Genomic DNA, 13,858 nt, shown 5'->3' with positions numbered 1-13,858 from the left:
GAAGAGTCCCTGTTTTGATACACTGCACAGCTTCATTTCATTGTATACTAATTGTGCACAAGCCAAAATTAAAACAGGGCCTTTGTAAGTAGCTGCAACTTGCTACTGCCAGTGACATCACTCCTGTTGCACTGGCAGAGCTAAAGAACAAGATACTGGTCAGAAAGATAAAAGGCAATGCTGTACAAGTTTACTTACTGGATTTAATTATGCCTGTGTTATCCGGAATTCTCGGTTCCCGTAGGCCCAACAGAGAGGCAGAGACACGAAGGCTACGAAGGAGGAAGTTTATTCAGCGCTGCTGCAGAAGCGGGGAAAAAGCATCGCCACGCGGGGCAATGGTTTCTCCGAAGAACAAAGGAAACTTACAACCTTTATAGTCTGTCCATCCCGGGCGGTCCGGACTGGCTCACAATCTCCATATATGGCAATTAAAACAAGCTGGCGATCTCCGATTGGTTACATATGACTACATAGGGTGAGCATGCGCAGTAGCCAAAAGTATACGTGACACAACTGAGAACAATAGCCTGCTTTTACGAGGCGTTTCCCGGATGAATAAGCTAAACAGTTACCTTATCTTATCAATCCCCCATTTTCTTTTCCCAACATACTTTAACTTATTCAAGGCTCGTTTTCCTCTTGGGCGGGGATGATTTTGTATTGGATCTCGGGCGCCCGTACTATCATCTGTGTTTTTGGCAGTGCCGCTTGTACAGCTGAATTGATCATATTACGAATCAGTGGTATTATACATGGTATTATCATTAAACCTAACAAAGCTACACAAAGAAAGAACAAAGCTTGTTTCCAGTTATTAAAAATTCCGCCCAACCAACCTGAGGTATCCAACACACCAGTCCAGGTCTGAATAGGGACATGTGCTACTTCTCGCATACGCCCTGTAATTTCTGCAATTGCTTCCTGCGTATCTCCAATTTCTAGGCAGCAATTGGTTAAGTTGAATTTTCCACACACTCCACCATCAGCTGCTAGCAAATAATCTAAAGCTAATCTGTTTTGATATATTGCATTTTTAATCTTAGTATTTTGTTTGGCCAAAAGTAGCAAAGCTTGCTCATTTTCTCGGGTTAGTAATTCTACCACGGCTTGCAACCTGATAAGTCTATTTAGTAAATATATTGGGGTTCTGTAACCATAGGATCCATCCTGTGCCCAACTTGCTGGATCATAATAGGCAATTATTCGCTCCGGGGGCCATTCATCGTCCTTCCATGTTCCAATCTTTAACTCCCTTTTCCTCCTATTAGGAACTGCCTGCCCCAAGTTGGTCCCTTTTTCCAAAGGAATCATAAAGAAGAACGGTTTTAAATGGCCCAGAAAACAAGTTCCAGTCCAATTTACAGTCAAGTGTGAATATGCTGTGGTTCCACAGATCCAATACAAGCCTGGCGGAGCTTTCCCTTCTTCTTGCATACTACCATTGTGCCATAGGACCGCCACCTCTTGAGTTAGGTTGGTCCATGGATTAATAGTCTGGTTTCCCCAGTAAGATAACTGTGACCCATTGATAATCCGGGTGTTTTGACAATTTGAATCCCCCACACTTAAGGGTAGCGTCAGCCCGGTTGGGGTCCGCTGAATACAAAATCGACCAATTAGATTGTTAGACAAATCCCATCGTGATTTTATCTTGTGGTCTGGTAGGCCTGACATGTTATAAGGGGCCTCACTATTCCATTCCAATACTTCCCAAGGCCACTGATCCCCTTTTAGGGTCCCACCACAAATGTAGCAGTTAGAAACATTCATGGTAACTGCAACAGTCTGAGCTAGTTCAATAAAAAGATTAACGGTTTTATGTGTTAAGGATTGTTCCCAAGGGTCCGTGGCCGCTTCCCTCCAAAAGTCCATGTATCGTCTCAAATCTTCTCCCACTCGATATTCTTTTACTTGAATAATCTTAACGGGCGCCCCGGGGTCTTTTCCTTCTCCATCAATGAGTATACTGAACGTCTTATCCCACATGGATTTACCCCATTTGTCTTTCTTGTCCCATTCTTCGGGTTGCAGTATGGTAAAGTTAACAAGATTACAGGAGCCCCAGGTACAATCGGATTTTACGGGCACCTTCTTTAGGTTAGCAGTGCGGTCTGTGGTAGACCAAGTGGCCCATTTCACACAGTTCCATGTGGGAACAAACAGGTGCGTTCCCGACCCACACTTGCTGCTATCCCCCATATACTTATGTTGCACCATATAATGCTGGACCCAGTCTATCCCACCGCATTTAGTTCTAGTCCAGTCTCCATGGCTAATTGCCTCACACACATCAAAAATTAAAGAAATAGGGTGGTCTCCCTTTCGTTCAACCCGCGTTATCAATTTACCATTAACACGAAGTTCAATCCAAATCCTCTCGGGGTTTTCTTTAGGGTCATAACAAGTTTGGGTTCCAGAGGAGTCCTGACAAACTCTGTACTCCACCCTGTCGAATATACAAGAAGTGATGGTACCACCACAATTGAAAATTGATTTATAGGCTAAGGTCTGTTGTTCCCTGTTTCCCTGTCTTGTTGTTGTTATGCAGGGGCATGAGTTTCCTGCTACTTGGAGCATAAGGCAGAAGAGGATACCCATGGACACTGTCAGTTTGCCTCCCACTCTTGGTCTTCCTGCCATCATTTGCCAAATTCCCTTCCAAGACACTGGATGAGTGTGCCTTACCGATACCGGTAGTGGGCGTTCCACTCCTCGTTCTCGAGATCTCGCACGAGCGGAGGGCAGGGGCTCGTTTTCCGACACTTCCAGCACGTTTCGGAGTGCATCAGAGGGGCGTTGTGAAGCCATCCTCCTGGAACTATCTCTGCCTTAACGGCTTGACCTGCCTCGGGCTTCCACCGGTAGTTTGCTGTAGGTGTGTCTACTGCCCACACACTCTCCGACCACAAACCAGTGTGATATCCCACCTTGATCAAGTACCACCTTAGTGTGGGTTCCTCGTCAAATTTAGATACCCGGGCACACCAATGGTGGGGACAAAGGTGACAATGCAGTAAGCAGTGGGGTTCAAAAGGGTATGCCCCTAAGAGAGGATCTATAAGATTCCTGACGTCCCCAGGTTCCCCGAATGGACTGCCAAGGGACGAAAGAAAGAGACTAACAATCTCCTCGGGCCCCAAGGAGGGCCCGATGTGGGTTTGGGCCAGGGCTAGCCTGTTGGGTGGGCAAACAGGGGCCGGACTCCGAACAAATGTGTCGGGGGCACTCTTCAATATGAGTGGGGAGGGAATCACAGCTCCCAAACTGGTGGTAGAATTCCCTTTCGGGCTCCAAGAAATCCCTTACTGAAGAGGTTTCAGATTCACAGTCACTATCTTCACCCGACTCAGGGTCTGAGCTCAAACACAGGTCCTTATCCTTAGTTATCTGACAGGCACGGCAATACGGAGTGTGCCACCAACTGGCATCCCACAAAGTCTTGGCCAAGTTTTTCTTTTCAGTATAGTTTTCAGTTCATCAGGGGTAGGAATAACTTCCCACTGTACTTCAGGATCGGCCGCGTGTTTGGCTCTGGTGTGGTGAGTCCAACCAAGTTCCTTAGTTCGTATAGCAGTTTCTGTTGTCAGCAGTATCTGATACGGGCCCAGCCACTTCGGGGAAGGGGTTCACTTTTCCAAGCCTTCACGTACGCCCAATCGCCGGGCTGGAACGAATGTACTGCTACTTCTAAGGGGGTCCTCTGCACCGAAATCCCTTGTTGCCTATTATCGGAGAGAATGGAAAATAGTGCCAGCAAATGCTTTCTGATAAATGCATCTTTATACAGGTCTAGATTCGGGTTAGTCTTTTGCGCGCTCACATCCCAAATTCCCATCCCGTACAAACCCTCAAAGGGCGACAGCCCAGTGCTGCTGTGAGGTTTAGTCCTAATTGCATACAGAGCTAGAGGCAATACCTTAGGCCAGGGCAAGTGAGTCTGCTGTGTTAGTTTAATGACCTGATTTTTCAGTGTCTAGTTCATTCTTTCAGTTTTGCCTGAACTCTGAGGGTGCCATGGAGTATGTAATTTCCACGTGATTCCCAAAGTATCAGCTACCCGCTGTAGCACTCTCTGAGTGAAATGCGTTCCTCTGTCACTGTCCATTGAACTAATTATCCCGTATCTACAAATTATTTGTTCCAATAAAATTTTACACACAGTTCCCGCAGTTGCTCTGGCCGTTGGGTAAGCTTCCATCCATCCAGTAAGTTGGTCAGTAATTACCAAACAATGTTTCCATGGCCCTGATTTTGGCACGTCTATGAAGTCACACTGTAAACGTTCAAATGGGTGAATGGCAAGTGGTCTCCCACCCATCTCTGCTTTCCTCGGGTTGTTTTTATTCACCCGCTGGCATGGAATACAGTGAGCCAGAATGGTATTCGCGTGAGACCAAACTCTTCGGCCCACGTATTTTTGTAGGAAAGCTGTAACCAAGGCTTTGACTCCCCAATGTCCTCCCTCGTGGAGCGCCTTAAGAACCTCCCTGACTACTCCCTCTGGCAACCATGTACGTCCGTCTTTCATCTCTAACACACCATTTATCATTACCGCCCCTTGTGTTTCGGCTAATTCCAATTCTTTCTGCGAATAAACTAAGGGAGCCACGACCTCCTTTACGATTGGAATGAGTGCTGCCATTCGGGCCGAGTCGAGGTCTTCTTCAGAGGCTTTTCTAGCCATTTCATCAGCCAATCGGTTCCCTACCACCTCTGGGGCGTTCCCCTTTTGATGTCCAGGTATGTGGATGATAGCAACCTGGGACGGGAGAGCTAGAGCTTCCAAAGTCTCAAGCACCAATTAGTGGTGGGCCAAGTTCTTCCCTTGAGACGTCAGGAGTCCCTTTTCGCTCCAGATTTTTCCGAAAACATGCACTACCCCACAAGCATATTTAGAGTCTGTCCAAATGTTTACTGATTTCCCTTCACTAATTTCCAGGGCCCTTTTTAGAGCATATAATTCTGCAGTTTGTGCGGACATTGAAGGGGGAAGGGGGCCAGCCTCAACCTTAAGGCCCCCATCTTCCACCACAGCATAACCTGTGACTCTTCTCCCATTCACCACCCGGGAGGATCCATCTGTATACAAGTTCCATGCCCCTTCAATTGCTTCCTCTTGCAGATCCTCCCTAAACTTAGTCTGTAAGTCAGTTAGAGCTACGCAATCATGTTCGTTGCTCATTTCCTTCTGGACTGTTTCCGACAGTCCTTCCGCAGGGCCGCAATGGTCGGTAGCAGTTAATAACAGATCGGGCTTTTCCAAGAGGATAGCCTCAATATGCATCAGCCTACTGTCTGTCATCCATCGCCTAGCAGTGTGCATTAGAATGGTCCTTATTTGGTGAGAAGAATGCAGGATGACTACCTCAAATGGGTATAATTTACGCACTAGTTTGACCAATTCTGCGGCCGCAGCACAGGCTTGTAAACATGTAGGCCACCCCATTACCACTGTGTCCAAATGTTTGGACAAATACCCAATTGGTTGGTATCGCCCTGCCTTCTTTTGGGCCAACACTCCTTTCGCTACCCCGTTTCCCACTGTCACGAACAGATGGCTAGGCTTCTTAGGGTCTGACAACCCCAAGGCCGGGGCTTTGGACAATATTTCCTTAATTTTGTCAAACAATTTATAGTCGGACTTTTCCAAGACTAGAACTTCTGGTTCATCCTTTAGCAGCTTTTTCAAGAACGGTTGCCCTAGTTCCGAAAACCCTTCTATCCATTGCCTACAAAAATTTATGGTCCCTAGAAAACTTCTGAGCTGTCTCTTGGTTGTTGGCATTTTTAGGCTACTAATTCCCTTGATCCTTCAGGGTTAATGCATTTCTTTCCTCTGTCCAGTATCAGCCCCAGGTATTTCACCTTGGACTCACAGAACTGTAGTTTTTCCCGTGATACTCGCAATCCCCGTTCTCCTAGGTAGTTTAAAAGACTTACACTAGCCTTCCTAACCAATTTTCTTTCTGCCCCACTCAGAAGTAGATCATCTACATATTGTGTTAACATTACTCCAGGTGGAGGAGTCCATTTATGGAGAATTTCTTCCAGGATTTCCCCAAAGATAGTGGGGGATTCTGTGTACCCTTGGGCGAGGACGCACCATTGCTACCTGGTCAATTTGCCTGTTTCGGGGTGTGGCCACTGAAAGGCAAATATCGGGCGCGACTCTGAGTCCACTGGTACACAGAAAAATGCCGATTTCAAATCTATCACCGTATACCATACATGTGAGTTAGGGATCTTCCTCATAATGGTATGTGGGTCTGGTACTATGGGCGCTCTAGGGATCACAACCCTGTTTACTTCTCTAAGATCTTGAACCATTCGCCAGGTCCCATTAGGTTTCTTTACGGGCAAGATTGGGGTGCAATAGGGAGAACTGCTGGGTTCAATAAGACCATCTTCCAATAATTCCTTTACCACTGGTTTGAGGCCTTCTTCAGCCTCGGGTCTTATGGGATATTGAGGCCTATATACTGTACAGGTACATCTGTTTTTAAATGCATTTTGACAGGAGTTACTTTCATTAGGCCGGGGTTCCCTGGCCTTGCCCATACAACTGGGTCTATTTCAGCTTCGTCCTCAGTCCTGAGGGCGGCCATTCTAATCTCGCACACCTGATCCTTGAGAATAATTTGTAGTCCCAATTTTGCCATCAAGTCCCGGCCTAGCAAATTCACCCCTGCATTCGGAGTCCATACGAAGTCGTGCCACACTTTTTCTGGACTTTCGGGCCATTGTACCTGAAGGGGTTTTAGGATCGGGGCTCGCTGCACTGAATTTTCTATTCCTACCAAATTGCAATATCCCCCTGATTCGGGGATCTGCCCCTCCCAAGCAGGTTGGCACAAACTGGACCTAGTGGCCCCCGAATCTACCAGGAAGCTAACACTCTTACCCCCTTGACCCACCTGTAACGTTAACATGGGCTCGGCACAGGCGGGAATTTTTACCAGACAGCCCTGACCTCCCTATTCGTCATAATCCTCATAACAGGCCGCAAGTCTGGCTAATTCTTCTGTCTCCTTTCCCTTCCTTCTTGGGCATTCTCTCTTCCAGTGGCCGACCTCGCCACAACACGCACATACATCACGTGGAAGCGGGGTCTGCCGTGCCTTTCCTCCCTGCGCTTCATCCTTTCTGCCTTCCCAGGGTTTTCCTCTACCTCCCTGGTTGCCATATCCTCCTCTTCCGCGGCCTCGTCCGCAGTTCCCTGTCCATGGGGGATTCTGTCCTGGAACCCTCTTTTCCAGTACTTTATCTACCGTCTGCACCATCAGCTTTACTTTCCTCTTTTCCTTCTCATCTTCCCTGCGCATCACCACCCTTTGGGCTTCGGTGAGGAGGTCCCCTATAGGTTTGTTCATCATTGGGTCAAACTTCTGAAGCTTGACTTTTATGTCTGGATAACACCCAGCCACAAACTGCAGCCTTACAATGTTTTCATTAGCCACATCGTCGGGGTCTAACCCTGCATACATGCGAATATTTTTCTTCAACCTTTCCAGATATTCCACAGGACTTTCCTCCTTTCCTTGAGATTGTCCAAAGGCTTTGGTAACACTCACACTCTTAGGCACTGTGGCCTCTAATCCTTTTAATAGGTAATGCTTAAATTCCTCACATCTTTCTCTGAAAGCATTATCTTGAAAATCCCAATCGGCTGGGGTTACCTCGGGGAATCTATCTCTTGCTTCGTCTTCTAAACGTGCCCTGTCCTCTGCTTGCCAAATTCTCCTAGCGTGTCCTAGAGCCTGATTGGTACATGTAATTCCTGCCAGTTGTTTGCAAATATGTAACAGTTCCGTGGGCTTATAGACCATTGTTCCCAAGGCATCTCGAAGGCCCGAGACAAACCCTACTGGGTCCTCGGGAAGATTGGGCAGTTGTTGTTTGATGACTCGGATATCGGAGGTTGTTAATGGGACCTCCACATATCTGACTCCTGTTCCCATCGGAACTTCCCTTAATGGATATTGCGCACAGGCTCCTGATTGCTCCCCTATTTCCCGTGTTTTGGATCGGGTTACTGGCCCGGTAGGCGGCGTCCTATCCTCAATTCTATTTATAATCTCATGGCATTTGGCAGCTATTTCCTTAACTTCTCTTAATGGGGTGGAGTAGTCCACAGTCGAAGCAGTGCTTTCGGGACTCTTGCTCCGGATGGGACTCGGCTGTTCTTCCACTCTCAGTACTTCATCATACCCTGGCGGCGGAGCCAATGCCGGTGGCGGCGCGGCCGCTTGTGCCGGCACCAACACCGGTTCCGCCACGGCTACAGGCAGGGCCGTTGGAGGTGGAGGCCGATAATTCACAAACTCCAACGGGTCAAATTTTGACATTTCCTCACCTTGTAGCTTGGAACTTATCAAGTCTCTACTTACTGCCAACCTCACTCCTTCTCCAAATTTAATTATAAACCACATCCAGGAGTCCACATAGGGAGTCCGGGGTGGATGAGCGAGGTAGACGTCATCTACCCGCTTGATGTCCTCAAAATCATTGGAGCCAAATTTTGGCCATTTAGGACGGATATCAAACTGTGTCCAAACTTCAGTGCACATGCGGACCATTTCCTGCTCTGTCTGGAATTCCTGCACTTTAACTGCTTCCCAGTGGAGTAATAGTTTCCCCAGCAGACTATTACTCGGGATTCCTAGTTCCATCTTACCCTTCGGAACCGGGGCGTCCCCCATGGAATCCCCCTTTTTCTTCTGGTCCCCACCGGACCTCCTTCTAGCTTTAGATGTCTGATTCCCCATCCCGCGGGAGACAAAAGACACAAGGGGGGGGTTGCGCAGAGAGTAAGGGGTCTCTCAAACACGGATACGAAAGGTATGAGACAACTTTCACTCGACCTGACCCAGGGCGCCGGATCACACAACGGTCACCGTAGGGAACTGCAGGTCCACTTGCTCACACACTCACACAGCGACAACCACCCGTTAACAACCCCCTTCTTTCAAATCTCCTACTCACCACGAAAGACGGTGTCGGCCGGTCTCTTGATCCTCCCGCGTTCGTGTCTCCTTTCCGAGTTCTTGATGCCGAGCAGCCGACACGTCGGGAAGGAAGCGGCTGCCTAAAGAAAAGGCAGGGGCGCCCTCCGGTTCACTCCACCGCCGCTGCCGTTCTGCCCGACCTCAAACGGACTGTAGTCCGACCCCAATCGGGGCGTTCAGATATCCCGGACGAGCCCCCAAAACTGTTATCCGGAATTCTCGGTTCCCGTAGGCCCAACAGAGAGGCAGAGACACGAAGGCTACGAAGGAGGAAGTTTATTCAGCGCTGCTGCAGAAGCGGGGAAAAAGCATCGCCACGCGGGGCAATGGTTTCTCCGAAGAACAAAGGAAACTTACAACCTTTATAGTCTGTCCATCCCGGGCGGTCCGGACTGGCTCACAATCTCCATATATGGCAATTAAAACAAGCTGGCGATCTCTTTGTTTGTTTGTTTAGTCGTTTAGTCGTGTCCGACTCTTCGTGACCCCATGGACCAGAGCACGCCATGCCCTCCTGTCTTCTACTGCCTCCCGGAGTTGTGTCAGGTTCATGTTGGTTGCTTCGCAGACACTGTCCAGCCATCTCATCCTCGGTCGTCCCGATCTCTGATTGGTTACATATGACTACATAGGGTGAGCATGCGCAGTAACCAAAAGTATACGTGACACAACTGAGAACAATAGCCTGCTTTTACGAGGCGTTTCCCGGTTGAATAAGTTAAACAGTTACCTTATCACCTGCTTCTAAGAAAGTGGAATTCTGATTCCCACACTGGTGCCTAATGACATGCCCTCCATTTGAATGGTAAAGCAAGGAAAGGACTGGATAGGCAGAACTTACAGGCAGTCATATACAAAGTCAAAGGACTAATTAAGTATAGTGGGAAGGAACAGAGGCCCGTGATTAAATAAGCAGTGGCTTTCCATGGCGACAGGGAAAGTTTACAGTTGCAACCTGAGGTGCTTAATCATAGGTTTTCATTACTAGATTCCACTTAGAGACTGGTCACATAAAGGTGGCTACTCTGCTTCTCCTTGGCTTGGGTTGTTGAAGCTTTGTCTTTGATTCCTGACTGCCTTCAGGACACTATTGAAAGCCTAGAATTGGGTCTCACTTTCTTCCTCTTCCAAAATGAAGCGCTTCCATTATACAGTATTTTTAAGCTTGACATTCATTGTGCCAACTTCTCTTCTGAAGGAGACCATAAGAGGGAGGAATTGGGTCCTATCATTTAGATCTGAGGTGTTTGTTATTCTCTCTAGCCTCTTGTGAATTCTGTTTAAAGCATTTTAACCTGAGTTATCTTAGTTCATACTTTCTTTTTTTCATACTTTATTCATACTTTTTTTTAAAAAGAATCTACAATAAGGATCTTGAAATATGAAACTGTTCCTAATTAGTGTACACCAAGTCAAATTCCAAAAATTCAGAATATATATATATCAAAAGCAATGATTGAATTGCTGTGATTACTGTTGGTACAAAGTTGCTAAGTATGTGTAGAGACCTAAACAATATATGTAGCATGTGTAGAGCTCCCTCGGCTCCTTTATGAAGAAAGGCAGGATAAAAATATTTTAAACAAACAAACAGCCATGCACTAGAAGCATCAATTAAAAGTGATATATATATATTTTTAAAAGCAGATTCAGAACTCACCATCCATATTTTCAGCAACCCCAGTAAAGACGTAGCAAACTACTTCTTGAAATCTAGAGATACACAAGAGCAATAGCATTAATAGATATGACCTAACAAATAAAATCAACCTGCACAGACTGTCAAAAAGAAATCACTGCATAATCCAAGAGAACAGATCTTCTTAGTAGAATACATTTATTTTATTATGTTCAAAATATTTTTACCCTGCCTTTTTCCTTAAGGCAGTTTACATCATTAAAAGACAATGTTTACAGCTAAAAACATTACGTATACACATACTAAAGAGGATCAAACAAATACCATACTAAAAAAGCAACTGTAAAACACACCCAAAGCAGTAAAGTACAACATCTCAATAGTAAAATCATCACTGCTAGTTATCTATATGCAGTTAGCAAATTTTGCATGGTGGGTAGGAGCGTGATCTCAAATGTCAGTTCACACAAATGAAAGTCTTCAATCAAACTAGATGTCATGGAGTCATGTCAGTGTGATTAAATTAGATGTTTCCCATTCATCTAGAAAAGGGAGGAGAGGACAAAAGAAAGGGCAATATGTAAATGTAGGACCCTCACCCAACTCTTGTTTATCTTCCTCTGGTGTGAAAGGCAGCTAGACTTTAGAAGGCAGGCTGTAATGAGAATAAGCTACAGGTGGTTTCCCCATTCTTGCCATGAATTTTGTCACAGCTACATTCCCACTTCAGTAAATTGTCAACACTATGTTTACAAAAAGGATATTCCTGAACAATGACTTTTGTTCCAAAAACAAGACACTACAAATTAAGCATAGTACTTTTAATTAATTCTGTCATGCTTTTTGAAATAAAGGACCGGCGTATGTACAGTCAAGAGCAACTTCACATTTCCATAGGAAATGCACGTGCTGTATACACAACGTGTGTGTTTCCCACAGCAAGCACACAAGCCTCACTGCTGGCAACACTTTAAGCAAAATGTGGCTTTGAAAATTATGGAGTAGGTTGTGCAGAAGTTTGGCTTTCACGATTCGCAATCGTGTCCAAGGGCTCAAATGTTCATTGCTAAAGGAAACTGTCATTTGGTTAATGAAATAACAAAGCCATGGTATTCCTTGCAAGCACATGGATGACACACAAATCATGCACATGAATCTCCAAACATGCATACCTGTTTATAGAAAGCTTATCAATACACTCATCATTTAGATCAGATTGCAGTTTCTCTTTCTGTGCAAATTGCACTTGCACATTTTAATTCTTCAAGAAGGGATGACATGAGTTTCATGGCTCCTGCCTTACTCTGCTCACAGGAGTAGATCACTGGAGCTGAAGCTCCTTGCCTTTCCCCAACACAAGGGCCTCCACCATATTATAAAAACCATTTCAAGAATTTCCAAATGTATAGTCAGTTCTCTCCTGTCATTCAGACTGATTCTAGTACTTTACTAAGATTTTTCAATATATGTAACAATTCAAAATGAATTGAATGCAAGAAGTTAGGAAAAGGAATCACACACAAAAATGGAAAAGCCATTTGTCTATGCAGAAGGGGGAAAAACTCCTAATATCTGAATTAGGTACTATAATAGCCTTGGCCACTAGATTAAGAACCGACCACCCAGCCTCGTTTTCAGTGTCCTCTGTCCTTTATGTGTTTTGTAACAAAAGTCACATCTGTTACACAAAGAATAAATGCGTCTGAATGCTGCAATCTTCTCTGCGCCCTTACTTGGAGTAAGTCCCAATGAAATATGTGCAAACTTAATTTTGTAAATATTTTATTTAAATGACTCCCCCCCCCAAAAAAAAAGAGAACAATTTTCAGGATATATTATCTTAACTGGGCTACAAACTTGCTTTTTGAAATCCCTCCACGCCATATCTCGCTTACCATTATATCTCCCTTATGACTCCTGTGCTGGTCTTTCTTTTCTCCATTCATTTTCCTTTACTGAAATGGCGGGCAGTCTCAGACCCTTTCCTGATCATCAGCCCCACCCCTGAAATAATCGCTCCCTATAGGAAATAAAGCCACTCTTTCTCTGGACAGGCTCATATTCCTTACATATTCCCTTGGGATCTTTTCCCTCTACCTCGTGCTGCTTCCCATTTCCAAATGACCCCCCTCTTTCTAAAAGGAACAAAAGCTCTCTCACCTGATGGCGCACCGTCTTCCCGCCAAATAAGCTCCCCGGGCGCACTTAAAGGCTCTGCGCCTCCCTTAGTCACCCGCCAAAATTCTAACTCACCGACGCTCCGCCCCCTTACCCCAGCCGACGCATTTACGCCACCCCGGAAACTGAAGTACCGCTCTCTGTTTTCCTGTCTCTAAGCTTCTACGGGGAGGATAAACATCACAAAATGCAGAATGCGCATGCTCTAAAGCGTTTTGTTCGTTCGCTCGCTCTTGCGAGTACCATAGAGATAAGAAGAGATAGACTTTTTACAGCGATTGCTGCCCCGGCCTCATTCCACGTAGAGAACAAAATAAAAACACGAGCGCTGCAGTCTTTAAGACTCCTCTGTTTATTTCAATATGAACGTTGGTGGATTACAATCCAAATTCCTCGCAAACCTTAAGAGTTATCAAAGTTCCCCGTTTCGGTCCCAGGAACAAAGTTGCAAAGAGGAGGCTTCCAGCTCTTTTCTTGCTTGAGCCCTTTTGTGTGTGGAAAAGGTTGTTCTTAAGGTTTTTAAGACATTTCCCTGGCACAGCCAATATAGTCCACAATGCTGCAGATTGAAGCGAAAGGCTGTGAGTGAAATAAGAGTTCACAGCAATCCGGCGATTCAGTCCATGTGAATACTGCAGAGTTTAAAAAAGTAGAGGGGGGGAGTATGTTACTGGGCCACCAAAGTATTTAAAATAGAGAGGGAAAAAGTTGGGAGTCATACAATACTCTTTAGTGGCTGGGGCGTTGCAAAACTTGGGAAACGGGAGAAGAATAAATGTTGGTAATACAGTATATCTAGGCAAGATGTTTACAGCCTTAGGAGGTCTAGCTGTTTCAGCTCCCTCAAATATATAACGTTTAAGGTGTTGCTGAGGCTTGTTTGGATTTCCAGGCAAGATTTCACCCCATCACCCCCCAAAAATAAAAGCTTAGATATGCTCCCCAAGATCAACCATCAGTTGGGTGTAGCAGCTTCACGTTTCAGGGACTTGCATGTAGATATGTTGCTGCCCTAATATATGTGCACCCAGTT

General features: G+C 45.7%; 1 protein-coding gene and 1 long non-coding RNA gene across 4 annotated transcripts in view; both read right to left on the bottom strand.

Annotated features, from left to right (window-relative positions):
* Positions 1-13,009, bottom strand: part of MCM10 (minichromosome maintenance 10 replication initiation factor) — a 48,281-nt gene extending 35,272 nt beyond the window's left edge. For 2 of the 3 annotated variants that reach the window (XM_020797808.3, XM_078394266.1), the window contains exons 1-2: positions 12,808-13,009; positions 10,669-10,721 (exon numbers count right to left, since the gene is read on the bottom strand). In XM_020797808.3, the coding sequence (XP_020653467.3) occupies positions 10,669-10,675 (7 nt within the window). In that variant the 5' untranslated portion in view covers positions 10,676-10,721; positions 12,808-13,009. Of the gene's footprint in view, positions 1-10,668; positions 10,722-12,542; positions 12,679-12,807 lie in introns of those variants that run through there. The other variant, XM_073000763.2, reaches the window with a different exon arrangement.
* LOC144589501 (uncharacterized) lies at positions 3,536-9,121 on the bottom strand. Its single transcript, XR_013545649.1, has 2 exons — positions 8,986-9,121; positions 3,536-3,725 (listed from the first exon to the last, which is right to left on the bottom strand). It is a non-coding gene; the product is annotated as an uncharacterized LOC144589501 (long non-coding RNA).
* Positions 13,010-13,858: the final 849 nt, after the last annotated feature.

This window comes from Pogona vitticeps, chromosome 5 (assembly GCF_051106095.1).
Source record: "Pogona vitticeps strain Pit_001003342236 chromosome 5, PviZW2.1, whole genome shotgun sequence".
In the NCBI taxonomy this organism is placed as follows: Eukaryota; Metazoa; Chordata; class Lepidosauria; order Squamata; family Agamidae; genus Pogona; species Pogona vitticeps.
This window is presented reverse-complemented; position numbering and strand designations above follow the sequence as displayed.